The sequence below is a fragment of the Alexandromys fortis genome, unplaced genomic scaffold (assembly GCF_014885135.2).
Source record: "Alexandromys fortis isolate MF-2015 unplaced genomic scaffold, M_Fortis_MF-2015_v1.1 scaffold_152, whole genome shotgun sequence".
Lineage (NCBI taxonomy): Eukaryota > Metazoa > Chordata > Mammalia > Rodentia > Cricetidae > Alexandromys > Alexandromys fortis.
In genome coordinates, this window is record NW_026068045.1 from 88,446 (window position 1) to 103,126 (window position 14,681).

The 14,681-nt window shown below is 48.4% G+C and overlaps 1 protein-coding gene across 4 annotated transcripts in view; it reads right to left on the reverse strand.

Annotated features, from left to right (window-relative positions):
• The window catches only part of Kirrel1 (kirre like nephrin family adhesion molecule 1), a 90,010-nt gene continuing 75,329 nt past the window's right edge, over positions 1–14,681 (reverse strand). For all 4 annotated transcript variants that reach the window (XM_050166474.1, XM_050166473.1, XM_050166475.1 and 1 more), the window contains exons 5-16: positions 12,145–12,302; positions 10,697–10,847; positions 10,107–10,212; positions 9,799–9,947; positions 9,485–9,612; positions 8,762–8,888; positions 8,582–8,682; positions 7,030–7,228; positions 5,735–5,842; positions 5,472–5,611; positions 4,889–4,966; positions 1–4,695 (exon numbers count right to left, since the gene is read on the reverse strand). In XM_050166474.1, the coding sequence (XP_050022431.1) occupies positions 4,219–4,695; positions 4,889–4,966; positions 5,472–5,611; positions 5,735–5,842; positions 7,030–7,228; positions 8,582–8,682; positions 8,762–8,888; positions 9,485–9,612; positions 9,799–9,947; positions 10,107–10,212; positions 10,697–10,847; positions 12,145–12,302 (1,922 nt within the window). In that variant the 3' untranslated portion in view covers positions 1–4,218. The remainder of the gene's footprint in view (positions 4,696–4,888; positions 4,967–5,471; positions 5,612–5,734; positions 5,843–7,029; positions 7,229–8,581; positions 8,683–8,761; positions 8,889–9,484; positions 9,613–9,798; positions 9,948–10,106; positions 10,213–10,696; positions 10,848–12,144; positions 12,303–14,681) is intronic.

The following is a 14,681-nucleotide window of genomic DNA, read 5'->3' on the forward strand; positions in this document are numbered from 1 at the left end:
AAACATTTATATTTATATAAATATAAAATTAAATATATAATATATAGTGTGTTTGAGGCTAAAAATATAGTACACAATATTTTTTTTAAAAAAAGAAAAAATGTCAGAATAGGAAAAGGTGTGAAGGACACACAGATACATATTGATAAAAATCTATGATGGTTTGTCCTAACAAAAATACTTTTTTTCTCTTAGTTATCATCATGGATCCATTTATGATGAGAATTTTGGTAGCGAAAATTCAACTGGCATCAGAAATGGGGATTGCAATCCCAGGAATGGCTGGGGTGGACAGTTTGACCCCAGAAGTGCTGGGCTGTTAAAAGTGGAGGCAGCATGGCCTTGTTGGTCACTTTTGCTAAAGAGCCTACCTTTGTTGTATCACCAAATTTAATGTACCCTCCTCTCAAATCCATACTCTGCCAGGCCAAATGGGTGGTGTCAGCAGCAAGTTGCCGAAGGTTGCCCAGCACTAGCCAGAAAGCACTGCCTTTACAAGAGAAGGACAGATAGCAGGGGAGATGCAAGGAGAAGGGGATGCTATGCTTAGGGACAGTTTTGTGGTCCTTTCCCAACAGTCAATGCCTCACCGTCTCTGTCAAGATGGAGTCTTGATGTCTGTTATATTACCAGCTATTCCCTTGGCTCTATAGGTGCACAGCAGGCCTGGCTTAGATTCCATATAAATAAAATAGGAGGGAAGCCAAGTTTTTCAGGGCCGGTAATGGCCTTGGGAGGTCAGTAATTCATCCATAAAGATAGAACTGCTCACACAGCAGGATGAGGCAGTGAGTGAACCAGTAGACTCCACATGTCCAAACAGGGTCTTTGACTTCAACAGGAGTTGCTATTAACCCCCGTAGCCTAACATTGCTATGTAGTGGGCCAAGTGAAGTATACAGGGGCCACCAATTCCATCTTAGGGAACCCAGAAGCACCACATGTGAACAGAACACAAGGGACAAGACACAGGTCTGTGTGCTCCCTCCCACAGGGCAGAAATTCCTGTCACATAGGAGGAAAGCCGCTGCCAGCACGAGGAAAGCCTATCACCCAGAATCATGTGAACAGAGCTCATCTTTCTCACTGTGACCAAACACTGTGTGAGCTGTGGGTTGCTGCCTTTCCTGACTATGCTCCTTTCTCTCATGGCAGGCTTTGCCTTGTGTGTATTCTGTGGTTAGACTATGGGAGACCCAGGACTCAGTAATTAGGCTGGGCTCTCTAAAAAGAGTAAGGCCTATCCAGAGCCACAAGGACTTTTTGCATATGCAGAGTTTGTTAAAGCCACTAAACCCCTTCTTCTACCAGCTCCCCTTTCAGCCTATGGGAAGGTGTTAGCCACTCTCACTCCTGACTTCTGGGACCAGAGGCTTCAGCTTGATAAACAGGGAGTGCTGCCTTTGCCAGATGACCATTCCTGAAGACCATGTGGAAGGCAGCTTCACTATAGCTTATGTGCTGCTGCAGTCTGCATCCACAGTAGAGGAAACTGAGCCCTACCATGATCACAGCAACCCAGATTGGTCCACTTCACTCAGTGTTAGGGTGAAGCTTGTGGTACAGGCAGGCCTCCCCTGCCCCAACCCTCACCTGGACTGCTTATTCTTCCTGAGTTCTTTGGATGGATGGGCAATCCCAAATCCTGCCTCCCCAGATGAACACAGCCAACACAGAATAGTTGTAGATAAAGACCCGAAAATTGGAGGCAACAAAAACAGAGGTCAGATCATGGTTACTGAGCAAACGGCAGCTGCAGAATGGGATCATGGATCTCTCGACTCCTGGCTCCTTATTCTCTCAAATAAAGCAATAACACTTGGGGTGCTTAACATCATCAAGTAACAGGGTACAAATATGCTGGTACCAAATGGTGGTAGAGTCCCATGATTAAGGGGACCTTCAACTACCTAGACATGCAACCCCGCTGGTCATTCAGCTGGGCCCACCCCTGATTCTGACTCTGATTGCAGAATGTGAGTGGCAGGAGACAAGTCTGTCTCCATTGCTGCTCCCTGTGCCCTGTACCGTGCTTGATACCCACAGATTTCTGGCAGGAAATTTCCTTAGTGATGCTCTTGTTTCCATGGGAGGGATCTACTGCTTAAATCAGAGAGAAATAAGAGAATCAAGCCAAACACCAAACAAGATGATTGTTTTAGGGAGTATTGCTGTTTAAAATGCCACTCTATTTAGACTTTAAAGTGTTCGGATCACCCACAGCTTCAGGTGTCAATGAAATTTAAAAACTTGCATGAATTCATATTCACAAGAACCTACTCTGTAAACACATTGCTTTGTTGACTTCTCATGACAAGGCTCTGCAGTGTGAGTCCTCTGAACTGGAATACAGCGACAAGCCTGTCAGGGCTACAGAACAGGGCCACTCTGTGTGGGTGTACTTATTGGAATAGAAGAGGAAGCAGAGGCTGTTTGCCACGCTGGAAATGGAGCCCCTTACTACCCAGTCCTTATCTTCCTTATCCTTTCTAGGAGACAGTGAAGATGTCACCCAACAGTGCCATCTACAAGGTTAGTGATGGACCGTGGCTGATGAGCATGTAACTCATAAAAGTAAACGTGACTAGTGAGTAGGGACCAATGTGAAAAGACAAGGAGGATTCTGAGAATACCCCTTCCATCTTGTAGGTCTCAATAGGAAGGCAGACAGTTGACTCCAGGATGGCAGTAGAATCCAGATGGGCAGAGGTTTCTTGGGAAACTGAGGCTGACGCAGGAGTTACAGATTCTCTTTGGTCAGAAGGTGGCAGATGAGAAGTGGTATGGAATGTGTGAGTGTGTGGTTGTGTGTATGCCGCACGGGAAGGGGAAACATGGGCTATGGAATGCAATGCCTACAGTGTTCTGCACTGGGGACTCCTTCTAGAGCAGTACAAAGTTTTTCATAGAGCCATTTCCCTTCACATCCCCTCGTTGATCTCTCCTTGGATGCTAACACAGGACAATCTGAAGCTCACAAGTTCCTGCTCTCTATTCAGGGACAGCATCACAAACCTTACGCTCAAGGCACTGAAAATGGAAAAAAATCTGATTGGCCTAGGGGTGGGGTAAGGATGAGACAAAACCAAAATTTGTCTGGATAAAGCATTTACCATGCTACCTGCAAGGTGAACTCTAACTAGGGTGAGTCCCAGGATAGGGTAGTAGTGTCCAAGGTTCAGGACTGCTTAACTCTAACATCTAGGCAGGTCTGACCACCGGATGTAAAAAATAAGATTTAAAGTGCTTGGAGACTCAGAATAATGCAAGGTGTTAGGAGCCTGCTGGAGGACAGGTGCCCCTTTTTTTTTTTTGCATGGGGACTTGTGTATGGTGGGGAAAACCCTACAGATTTCCTTTGAAAAAAATAGCTCCATGACACCTCTGCCCTACCCTATTCTCCAAAGCTCAAAAGCTAATACCAAAAAGTGGGGCGGATAACATGAAAGTAGTAAGATTGTGTGGTTCCCACTACTGTTGGGTCTGGGAACTGCCATGCAGCACAGTGGTCCCTTGCCAGCCGACCAGTACATGGTCCCGACCACTTTTTGCTCACATCCAGGACACATCTGGCTGGTCCAGCACAAAGTTGAAAGGAAGGGGAGAAGTGCTCCTGGGGATTTCCGGAGCCCTCTGCACTCAAGCAGTCACAGTAAATAGCCACAGTAGCTGGCATTTTGACCCCAACTGACGAAAGGCTGGATTTGAACCCATTGTCCCATCTGCAGTCCCCCGAGATGGGAAAGATGAACACAATGAATGAAATCAAGAGAGGGACTTGTGGACTGCCCCGCATTCCAGCTGTCTGGACTAGAGCCACCTAGGCCAAAGCCTGCTCACTTCAGCATATCTCCATGCCCACTTATGGGTGACCAGAGGAGCAGGACAGAAAGGAAATGATAAAATAATGTGCTCTTTTCTCCTTTCTCCCCCTCCCCAACCTCCACTTCCCCATGCCCATGCTTGGGTCAGATATGAATCAAGGTCAGTAGAGACATCCTCCTGAAAAGAGCTCAGCAGGCCTGGGAGACTGGGGCATGCCCAGAGCACCGTCCTTGGAATGGGGTGTTCCTGGGAGACCTGCTCCTTATTTGTGACGGCAGGAGGAGGAAGGCTAGGTCCAAGAAAGGAGCAATGAGCAATGTCCCTGAATGTCAGGGAAGAACTGGGAAGCCTTCTCCTCTGCCCCGCAGAGATACCCCAGCCAGACTCCAGCCTCTACACATGAGTTTGCATGCGCTGCTGAAATCGCTGGCCGTAGTCTGAGTGCTGAGAGGTGTAGGAGAATCGAGTGGCTGTGGCATACTTGCCAATAGGGTCATATGCTTCATAGGGGGTCCTCTCCAGGCCAGAGGGTGGGGCCTGGGGGTAGCCTAGACGGTAGGTAGGATACCCGGCTGCCCCAGGGAAAGGATGGGAGTTGAATTTCTCATAGTTCTCGTAGGACAGCTGGCTGGTTGTATCCGTGCCACCTGGAGCAGAAGGGCCAGAGGGTGAGGGCTCTGTGCCATAGTCAGAGGCAGGGGCCCGGCTATACGTATTGAGTTGGGCATAGCCACTGGAGTGGGAGAGGCGAGATGATGGGCGGCCATCAAAACGTGTAGGGCCAGGGGCACGGTAGTCCGCATACAGCACCGCCCTGGAGGACGGGCGATCTTCGTGGGCACGCACATTGTAATAACCATTGGTAGGATCCTGAGGGTGGGGAGGCAGCGAGAGAAGAGGATCAAAGTGTGAGTGTTCTCCAGTGTAATGGGATCTCAAATGGTCTTCTGCCCATGCCCTCCCCACCCCATATTCTTCTCCTCTTCTCACTCAGCATCACTCTTTCTTCTATCTACAGACCTATCCCATTTCCCTTGTGCCTTGCTTTAATCCCTTTTCCCACCTTCATCTCATATTCTTCCCGTGTATCGATGGTGTCACAGCGCAGGTCCTGCTTCAGATCCACATCATCCTTAAAGGACTAAAGGACAGGAGTGTGTGTCAGGAGACAGACTCTGCGTTACCCCCTCCCCCACCAGAGACCATCTGCTAACGGATGCTCTGGGTTAGGGTAGACTTGTGTCTCAGGGTAGACTGAAGTAGGAGGACACTACAGACCTGGCTTCTAGCATTAATTTTGTTGCCAACGTATAATATGACATCTTGAGTCTGCCATTGCTACTGTCAGGGCGCACATCTCAGCAATGAGGAGAGTGAACCAGAAATACCTACAGATTTTCTTCTATGTGAGGGAAGGATGAAGCAAAGGGAGGTGGAGGGGAGAGGAGAGCAGCTTTACATATGCACATGACAGTGTGAGGGTCCCAATGTAGTGTGTGAGTGTGTCTATTGGTGAGCAGGCTGGTGCATAGGAGTTGGGGTGGCAAGACTAAACTCACTGACAAAGAGGTGACAGAAGCTATGAAAAATGCATAGGGCTGTCCTTGGGACTAAGAGCCTAGGCCAGCGAGAAGCACGATCCTCACCGAGTAGATGGCCTTCATGACCCGAGTTGCTGTGGAAATGCTGGCAGCATCATCTTCCCGGTCAGAATGCATTGTGAGTGGCTCCCGATTCACCGTCTCTACCTTGATGTCTAGCTTCCTCAAGGTCACATCCTTTCGACCTAGGACAGGGAGGTGTGGCTGGGCCAGGTGCTTTCTGTTGGTCTCTGTGGCATTGGCTTCTAGCCCCCACCCTGTGATGTGACCCTGAAGGGTTGCTGTGGCTGTGAAGCGCCTGTACTCACTGCCTTTGCGACGTCGGTAGAGGAAGAACACTAAGGCGACAAAGAAGAAGATGACCAGGATGCCTGCACCAATGGTGGCCCCAGCAATGATGCCCACAGGTAACACCTCTATAGATGGGGGAGAAAGAGCAAGAGTGAGCATGAGCCACACCTGAAGACTTAGCCACAAGATACAGTGACAGTCTAGATTATGTACAAAGCTAAATTTTGCCTGAGCTGGGCAGTGATGATATCTGTTGGCTATCACTGGACAAGATCTGGCTGAGCTGGATCTGAGCTTTCATTTGATCACAGCTGATGTCAGGGCAGTGTTCCACCCTGCATCAGTTTGCCTCACAGACCGTTCTTGCTCTGTTTGGCCCACCTACCCATGAAGCTTGGTCCCTCCCTACTAAGTTGGGCTTTTGTCTGAAGTCAGCTCTCTCCAAATTCCAATCTTCCATGTCTGTTTCAACCTCCTCTGTGACCTTTCTTGCCTGCAAAACTGTCTATTCTATCTGCACTGCCCACTTGTGGCTCCAGTGGTCCTCTTTAGTGCCCCTGCTTCCCTTAGGTGATAACAATCCCAAGAATTCTCCCTTTGGCCTTCTCTCCAGACTCCTGCAATGGATCTGCCCCGTTGAGATCCTTACCACACTACTCTTCTCTGCTACCTACATTCACCCTTCTGGTATCTTTAACTAAACCTGAGCTATTGGCTTTCCTAGATATTTTCCAAGAATCCCTCGGGTTCTCCATATCTCCCTTTTCAATGACTAGTTCTCAAAAACAAACAAGTGTTATTTTTCCTTCACCAAACATCTCTGCCAAAGTCTAAATACCTCTTTCATCTTGCCAAAGGTACCCAGAGAGAATATATCTCCTCTATAAAACTAAGGATGCTTAAAAGGGTAGGGGAACCTTTCAGTCCTCTCAGTAACTCACTGACATAGATGATGTTAAACTGTTGCATATATTGGTTAATGTTTCTCCATCTGGACTCATTTGTTTCCCCTATGTAAGTTCCTTCACTTAGATGAAAATTTCTTGTGGGTAGAGATGGTGCCAGGTTCATACCTGCAACCCTTCCTTCAGAATTTGACATATAAAGATGTTCAAGGAACATTTGCAGAGTAGATTAACTAGCTGAGCACTAACGTCAGCTTCTGGTGGAGAGGAGAGAGAGAGAGAGAGAGAGAGAGAGAGAGAGAGAGAGAGAGAGGGAGGGAGTGAGTGAGTGAGTGAGTGAGTGAGTTATCTTGCTTTAAAAGAGAAGATGGAAGTTCGGACTATCCTGAGTACTCCACATGGCTAACCTCTTTCTTCCAGCTGGATGATGGCAGTGCCTGGCCCGAAGCTGTTCCAAGCAGTACAGTTGTAGTGGGTCTGGAAGTCAGCCTCCATGACATTGTTGATGGTGAGTGTGGACAGCACACCACTTCCTGAGTTAGTCCTCTCCACAGTGTAGCGCTCCAGGGTCCCCACCTCCAGGAAGTTCTCCTTCCATGCCCAAGCCTGTGGTGGGGAAGGCAGGGTGGATGTAAGAAAAGGGCATGTGGAAGAAGCATGTGCCCCCAAAACACCCCGTCCACTCGTGGGTAGCCTTACAGCAGCATATTTGTTATCCCCAGGCCCAACAAATCTTCACCCCGAAACAGCCTGTGTCTCACCACCTACCACAAATCCTTGACACTGAACTTCCACTCTGGAAGCTATGGCTCCCACACAATAGGCATCAGATTTCTCTACAGAGACCGCCTAGTTGAGACTTACATACCAAGTGTGAATGTAGGGAGAGATTCAGGAACCTGCTTCTATGGTAGTCCCATGCTGTAAGTATTTTGTGATGTGGAGGCAGTTGAGCCAATATTTGGGTTTTGGGTGTTGCAGGAACTTGAGAACCTCCCAGTCCAGAGCAGCTATGAGGCCATGCTTTCCCTGTGTAGGTCTCAGTTTCCTTATCTCTGAAGTAGTTCATTCCAGCCAGCATAGGGCAATGCTCAGTCTTGTGATTCTAACTGCACACAAGTCTATCTTACCAGCCTTAAGTCAACCCACAGAAACTTGCCTGGCTCTCTGGAGATGCATCTGCCTGCTCTTGTCAAGAGGAGTGTCCCCAGGCCTTCCATCCCTGACCTCCCCAGCTGAGGCATTACCAAATGTGTGTTCTCACAGCAGAGGGGATGCTAAGGAAGAATAGCTAAATGCTGGCTCCTTTCCAGGGATCACTCCCAGCTTCTATGAGGCAAACCTCCTGGGACCCAAACCGCCTTCTGCCTAGGCAACTGTGATAATGAAGTACCCCTGAGCAGCCCTGGAGCTAGCCAAATGGTCATTAAATGTGATAAGGGTTTTGATGGTTAGTGGCCACAGGAGGAATGAATTGTTATAGTATAAGGGGTAAAGAAAAGAATGAGGAATGATCAGAGACTGGTGGAAGGAAGACAGGAAAAAAGAGAAAAGAGTGGGACAGGGGGGAGAGGGAGAAGGGATGGGAGGGAGGGGCAGACTGGTGGGAGGGGAGAAGGGAGAGAAAGGCACAAGGAAAAGACTGGGAGGCGGATGAGGGAGGAGAAAGGACCTTCACCAGGAACGAGAGGTTCTTTACAACTACTGCTTTAATGACATATATAGGGCTATGGTCTCCTCTTTGAGGATGAGGAACTGAGTAACAAACCACTAATCTGTTCAGGGTCACACAACTAAGGAAAGAGGTAGAATTTGTAACAAGTAAAATGATACAGAAACTAAAAAGGCAGAGGATTACAAGATGAGAAAAGATGACCAAAGATGCAAGTCAGAAGAGGGGAGGAGAAGCTGGGCAGGAGTGAACATCAGGGCTGCCTGCTAAGCCTGCCCAGCACTCACAATTCGATCCGGAGGCGGGGTACTCCCAATGAAGCACTCCACCTTGCCACCGTCACCTCTCACTGCAAACTGCACTGCCTCGCTGGAGATAATAGGGGGTCCTACAAGCAGGAAGACACAGTCAGGCCAGACAGAGGCTGTAGTGCTGGTCCGGGGGTCTCACCCACCCAGGGCACTCACCATTTACGTAAAGTGGTACCTCTCGCTCAGCCACTCCGATTCGAGGCACAATGGCCCGACAGGTATAGGTGCCAGCATCTGCCTGGGTCACTGACTTCAGCAACAGCTGATTGCTGTTACTCAGGACCTGGGCAGAGAGATTACCCTCGGATGGGGAGCCAGGAAGCCCGAACCCCTAGGTTGGTGAGGGCCCCGTATCAGAGGCATGGGAAAGAAAGCACGAAGGGCCACAAGTGAATTCCCAGAAGGTAACGAGCTCCTGAGTCTGGCTGATCCACGCCCTTGACTCTAAGCAGGCTAGCAGTATGGGAACCATCTGTACAAGAGTGGGCAGATGTTGGCTACAACTGTAAAAGGCTACAGTCCTCTCTAACGATCTGTCAGGGAAACCAGTTTACTTTGAAATTCCTCTATACAATTCTGGCTCAAACTGCCGAATGTGGGTCTTTAGACTTGTGCACTTTCACTACTTCCCCGTGCACCACGCGTGCACTGAGCCTATGACAACTGCCACAACACCCTTCATCCTCTCCACCCTGAGTTCTATGCAAAGTCCAGAACGGGTACGGCTGATTGCAAGTGTTCTCTCCCAAATCCCAAGACCCTAGAAATGTTCCAGTTTTGATCTGAAAAAGCTAGCGTAACCCCTCCCATTGTCTTAACTGCTCCAGGATGTCCGTGTCCCCTCCTCCCAGCACTCAGCACAGGCAGGGAGAGGTTTACCATGTTTGAGTCCTTCTTCGTCCAGGTGAGAGTGAGTGGGGGGTTCCCAACCCAGACACAGGTGAGGGTCACATCAGAGCCAATGTCTGTGGTTGTGGGCTTTGGGTCAACTACAATCCGGGGGGCAACTGAAGAAGAGAGAAGTGGCCAGTCAGAGTCACTAGGGTCTGAGTGCCAACTCCAATCTGTTCTTTTTCCTTTCTTATCTACTCTACCTCCCCGTGTCTATTTCTATCTGGCCAGTTTAGTGAAACTTTCCCTCCCCTGTACCCAAGGACTCTCCGTCCCCTGCCTCTTCCCTTCCAGCTACTCACAGTGAACATTCACCAGAGTGCTGACGTTGGTGCTCCCCACTTTGTTGTAGACCTCACAAGACACAGGCTCCGTGAAGAAGGAGTAATCAACATTTGTCTCATAACGGCTCTCATGGGCATCTTCAATCAAGAACCCCCCTTTGGCCCACCTAGAGAACGAGGCAACTCAGATGTGAGATCAAAACTTGGGACTGTCTCAACTACACTCAGGGACAGTGGCCTCCCTAGTAACTCCGCCACCACTACACCAGTCTCAAGGGCCTGTCCATTTATCACCGACATGGCTCTCCCAAACCCCAGCCCTTCACCTGTAGCCCAGGATCTCAGGGTTGGCTGTGGCCTGGCATGTAAAGATGACCCGCTCGCCCTCCTGCACTGTCTGGGGTTCAATGGACAGAGTCACTGTAGGAGGATCTGCAAAGCAGGGCATAGAAAGTCAGGGTCTTTTTGTCCCGAGTTTCTCTCTTTCCTTCTGTAACAAATTTGTTCATACCACATTGATGTGAAATGAGAATTCAACTTTACAAGGTATCACCCTCACCCTCTCTACACAGAGCTATGGCCAAGAAACCAATTATCTAATGGGTGTAATGACCGAATATGGCCACTAGGTGGCACTGCAGATTAGCTTAGCTTACTGTAAAGAAAGAGCATTGCTAACTAGAAGAAACGCATGGAACGTCTGCCAGGGATGCTACTGTGCCATAATTTCTTTAACATTTACAGTTTCAATAAGCAGATATAATACTATACTCAGTGCTCCATGTACCAACCATTATTGCCCATAGATCAAACCAGGAACTGAGGGGTCCCGGGTTTCTTGGATCCTCTTTCTGAGCTTCTAAAACTGCCTAAATTCTGTCCCCACCTCATGCACCGTCTCCAGTACCCTACTCACGGTGTACATCGAGCTCAATGGATGTCTCCTTGCCGTTGGGGATGGCCTCATTCATGCTGCGACAGGTAAATACGCGACCGATGTCCAGGTCTGTGGGGTGGATGAGCAGCTGGCTGATTGTAGTCTCCCTTTTCCCATCCTTCAGTAGTTCCTGGGGAGAAGGAAAGATAGAGTAAGATTAAAGCCCCCTCCCCTGCTCTCAGTGAAACCGACTAAAGATTGTCCCTTAACAGTGCAGTTCCTTCCCCCATTCTTTCTACTTTAAAGAAGTAGGCTATTTTTAAAAGCTCTCTGAAATTTACAAAAAACTGAACAGGAAGTAGTTTCCCTCTCCTCCACCGTGTTCCTCATTATTATACCTTACACTAGTGTGGAAAACTTTTAACAGACACGGGTACCTTGCTGCTAACTGAAGTACACAGTGCATGTAAGCATTTACTCTTTGAAGTATAACTTCCCTCTGTGCAATGTAGCCTTACTCCTGGAACCCTTCCCAGGACGGCTCGGAACTCTGGGATCTTTCCCAATGGAACCGTTAGGCACCAGTGCTGCAGTGGTGACTCTAAGTGTAGGGCCAGATACAGCAGCCCAAAGACTCATGGGTCAGTGACATCCCAAGCCAGTTTCCATGTTGTCACCTGCCTGAGGCAACCACACTATGGAAAAGAATAAGACCTCTCATTTCACAGCATCACCCAATCGAGCCAAAACACAGTGATATTTTGAAACTCATAGTCTGAAGTGAATAAGCAAACTAGAGGAGTAAGCAATAAATGGTCTGGCTGCCAAGACAATTTAAAAGAAGTAGCCCTTCCTCCCGGGAGAAAAACAACAGGTTTAATAGTAAAAATGTCAGGTCCCATGGGGGTCAAATAATCATTTATTAAATGGTACCACTGAGGCCAGGAAGAAGAGATGTGTCCAAGGACACAGAGGTCACTAAGAGCTAAAGCCAGAACCCAAGCTCTCCATCCTGGCACTCCGGGAACACAGGGGGCAGTTTCTTTCCCCCACTGGGAAGTGTCTCCCATGGTGCCCAGCACAGGCATGGGTGCACAGACATGCTGCTCACAGCTGGCAGAATGGACAGAATGTTCCTCAGGTGCAGGTTCTGGATTCCACCAGCATCAGTTTCGCCATGTGATTGCAGCTAAGTGACCTAATGCCTTTCACTGTCATGCCTGACATCTGAGAAAGTGCATGAAAACCCGGGCTTCCACAGAAAGGGATCAACAGGGCAGTACAGAATGCCAACTCTGCTGCTTGCTCTATGTGTGACTTTGCACCAGGCACCCCTTTGTAAGTTGGAAGCAATGCCTACTTTATGGGACTCTTTTGAGTACCTAGCATACAGCCAGTACTTATGAAATGGCTGTGACCCTGGAAGTCCATTCCTTTTAGGAAAGGAAAGAACTGGAGCTGTGCCCGGTGCGAGAGCAGGTTCTTACCGTGGTAGCCACAGCCCCCTCCTGTTGTGTCCCATCACGGAACCAAATGATGCTGGCAGCAGGCTTGGCATTAAAGGCTCGGCATGTGAGGTTGTGGGGGGTGCCTGCTTGCAGCAGAATCACAGGGCCGCCATCAATCCGTGTGTCCTCTGGAGGAACTGGAGGGAAGAGGAGAACAAAATCGGCTCAGGATGCAGCCAGCGGTGCTCCTTGCTCTCAGCAGACCAATACCACCCTAGCCCAGTTTACAATCGCTCTACCCAGTGCTGCTGAAGGGGCTTCACTCAGCCCCCAAGCTTGCTCAGCTTGCTGGTTACTCTCTCACAGCTGCTGTTACTGTCTGATGCTGTACACACCTCTATTACCCAAGGAGTTTGCTTCGGATGGAGGCAACACCCGGGGGGGAAAAGGTGCTTCCCTCACAGAATCCCTTCTATCTATCCTGCTTGGAATGGCCAGATGGGAAACTCTATCCATTACAGCTTTGGCAGGTTGTTTTCTCCACAGCAGTTAAGACTGTGCTGTTCTGCTCAAACACCTCTAGAGGCTACAACTGCCTGTGGCGAGGATTCCAAACCCTGCTTGTCTCGTTTTAGGGTCCGCACGCCACGTCCTGTAGTCCCTTACAGCCCCACTTTGTTTCTGCTGTTTTCTACACAATGTGTGCCTTCTCTGGGTGGCTGTGGAAGAGTTGCCACCCTGGGCAAATCCCAGGCAAGGTGGAAAGCTTTATGTGCCCACCTGTGGCAGTTTTCAGCTGTTTTCTGCCCAGCACTTGCTTTCTATTGGTGACTTCCTCTCTCTGCCTCAATACCCTCGGAAAAAACAGGTACAAGTCTTAGTGGCATTTAAAAAGTCTCCACTGCATGGTTAAAAGTCTTTGCTGTGTGCTTAAGGAACTGAGTTACCTGCTATACATCTGGTTTTAAGAAATAAACCTTTTTTGTTCTTATACCACTGCCACAGGCTTCTAAATGTTTAGATTGAGATCCCCAAGGCCAACAGTCCTAAGTTCTGTGAGGGCAGGGGTTCTTCTTCTTCTTTTTTTTTTTTTAAATAAAGTATCTATTCACTTACTATTTTAAGACAGAGACTCATTATGTGGTTGAGGCTGGCATTGAACTCATGATTCTCCTGCCTTCACTTCCCAAGTGCCGGGATTAGAAGCTTGAGGCATTGCATCCATTTCTTCCTATTAACTCTTACCAGCAATATCAGTCAGAACTTGGAGGCCCTGGGGGCCATCGACTGACCAGGCCATTGATAGGATAAAGTCAGAAAGATTTTAATAATAATCTAGGTCCACTCGATGTTCAATATTTAGAAATGAGCAAGGATTTGCTTTTCTTCTTTCTGAGAAAGACACGGGAGACTGAGAGGTAACTTCAAGAAGATACCCTTGAGGGGCAACCTTGGGAGGTCCGTGGAGCTGGAGGCAGACAAGGCTGTCCCGGAGTGCTGGAGGTGCCGGTGCTGACACCGCTTTCTGCTCTGGTTAAGCATGTGGGGTGGCAGAGTGGAGAAGGGATGGAATTTAGATCAATGTCTTCACATCCTGGCACCTCCCTTCACTGTCGTGTTCTTGGTTGAACCCCTAAAGGCACTGAGTCTGTTTCTTCCTCAGAGACCTAACAAAGTCCCTCCATCGAGCCTTTGTGAGGTCAGGGAGGTGCTGCACACAGAGTGTGGCATGCAGGGAACTTGTGTTGTGTAAAATGTGCTGCTTTTACTGTGATAAAAGGGTTCTGGCTTCCACCCACTGCTCTCCCTCTTTTCTGGAATATACAATTCCAGTAATAGGGGCAGAGTTGTGGTTGTGAGCAGAAGAAACTTGAGAAGTGGAGAAACGGGGAGGGTCTCCTGGTCTGCCTGGCTCTCTACAGTTGTACCTTGCTACCACACTCAGGAACCGAGCCTCTATGTGCTCAGAGATGTTGGATCCCTGCATTTTCTCCACTGGTCTTTCTGCCCTTGTCACGCTTCTCTTCCCTTTGCTTGGGCAAAGACCATCTGGCACCTCTGGCACCAACTCACATTTCTCTAGAATTTTTCAAAGTCTTTGCTGTCAATTTTTTTTATTGATTTTATTGAGCTCTACATTTTTCTCTGCTCCCCTCTCTTCCTCTCTCCTCCCCTTCAATCCTCGCTTATGATCCCCATGCTCCCAATTTACTCAGGAGAACTTGCCTTTTTCTACTTCCCATGTAGATTAGATCTATGTAAGTCTCTCTTAAGGTCTTCATTGTTGTCTCAGTTCTCTGGGATTGTGATTTGTAGGCTGTTTTTTTTTTTTTTTTTGCTTTATGTTTAAAAACCACCTATGAGTGAGTACATGTAATAATTGTCTTTCTGGGGCTGGGTTACCTCACTCAATATGCTGTTTTCTAGCTCCATCCATTTGCCTGCAAATTTCAAGCTGTCATTATTTTTCCTGCTGTGTAGTACTCCATTGTGTAAATATACCACATTTTCCTTATCTATTCTTTGGCTAAGGGGCATTTAGGTTGTTTCCAGGTTTTGGCTATGACAAACAATGT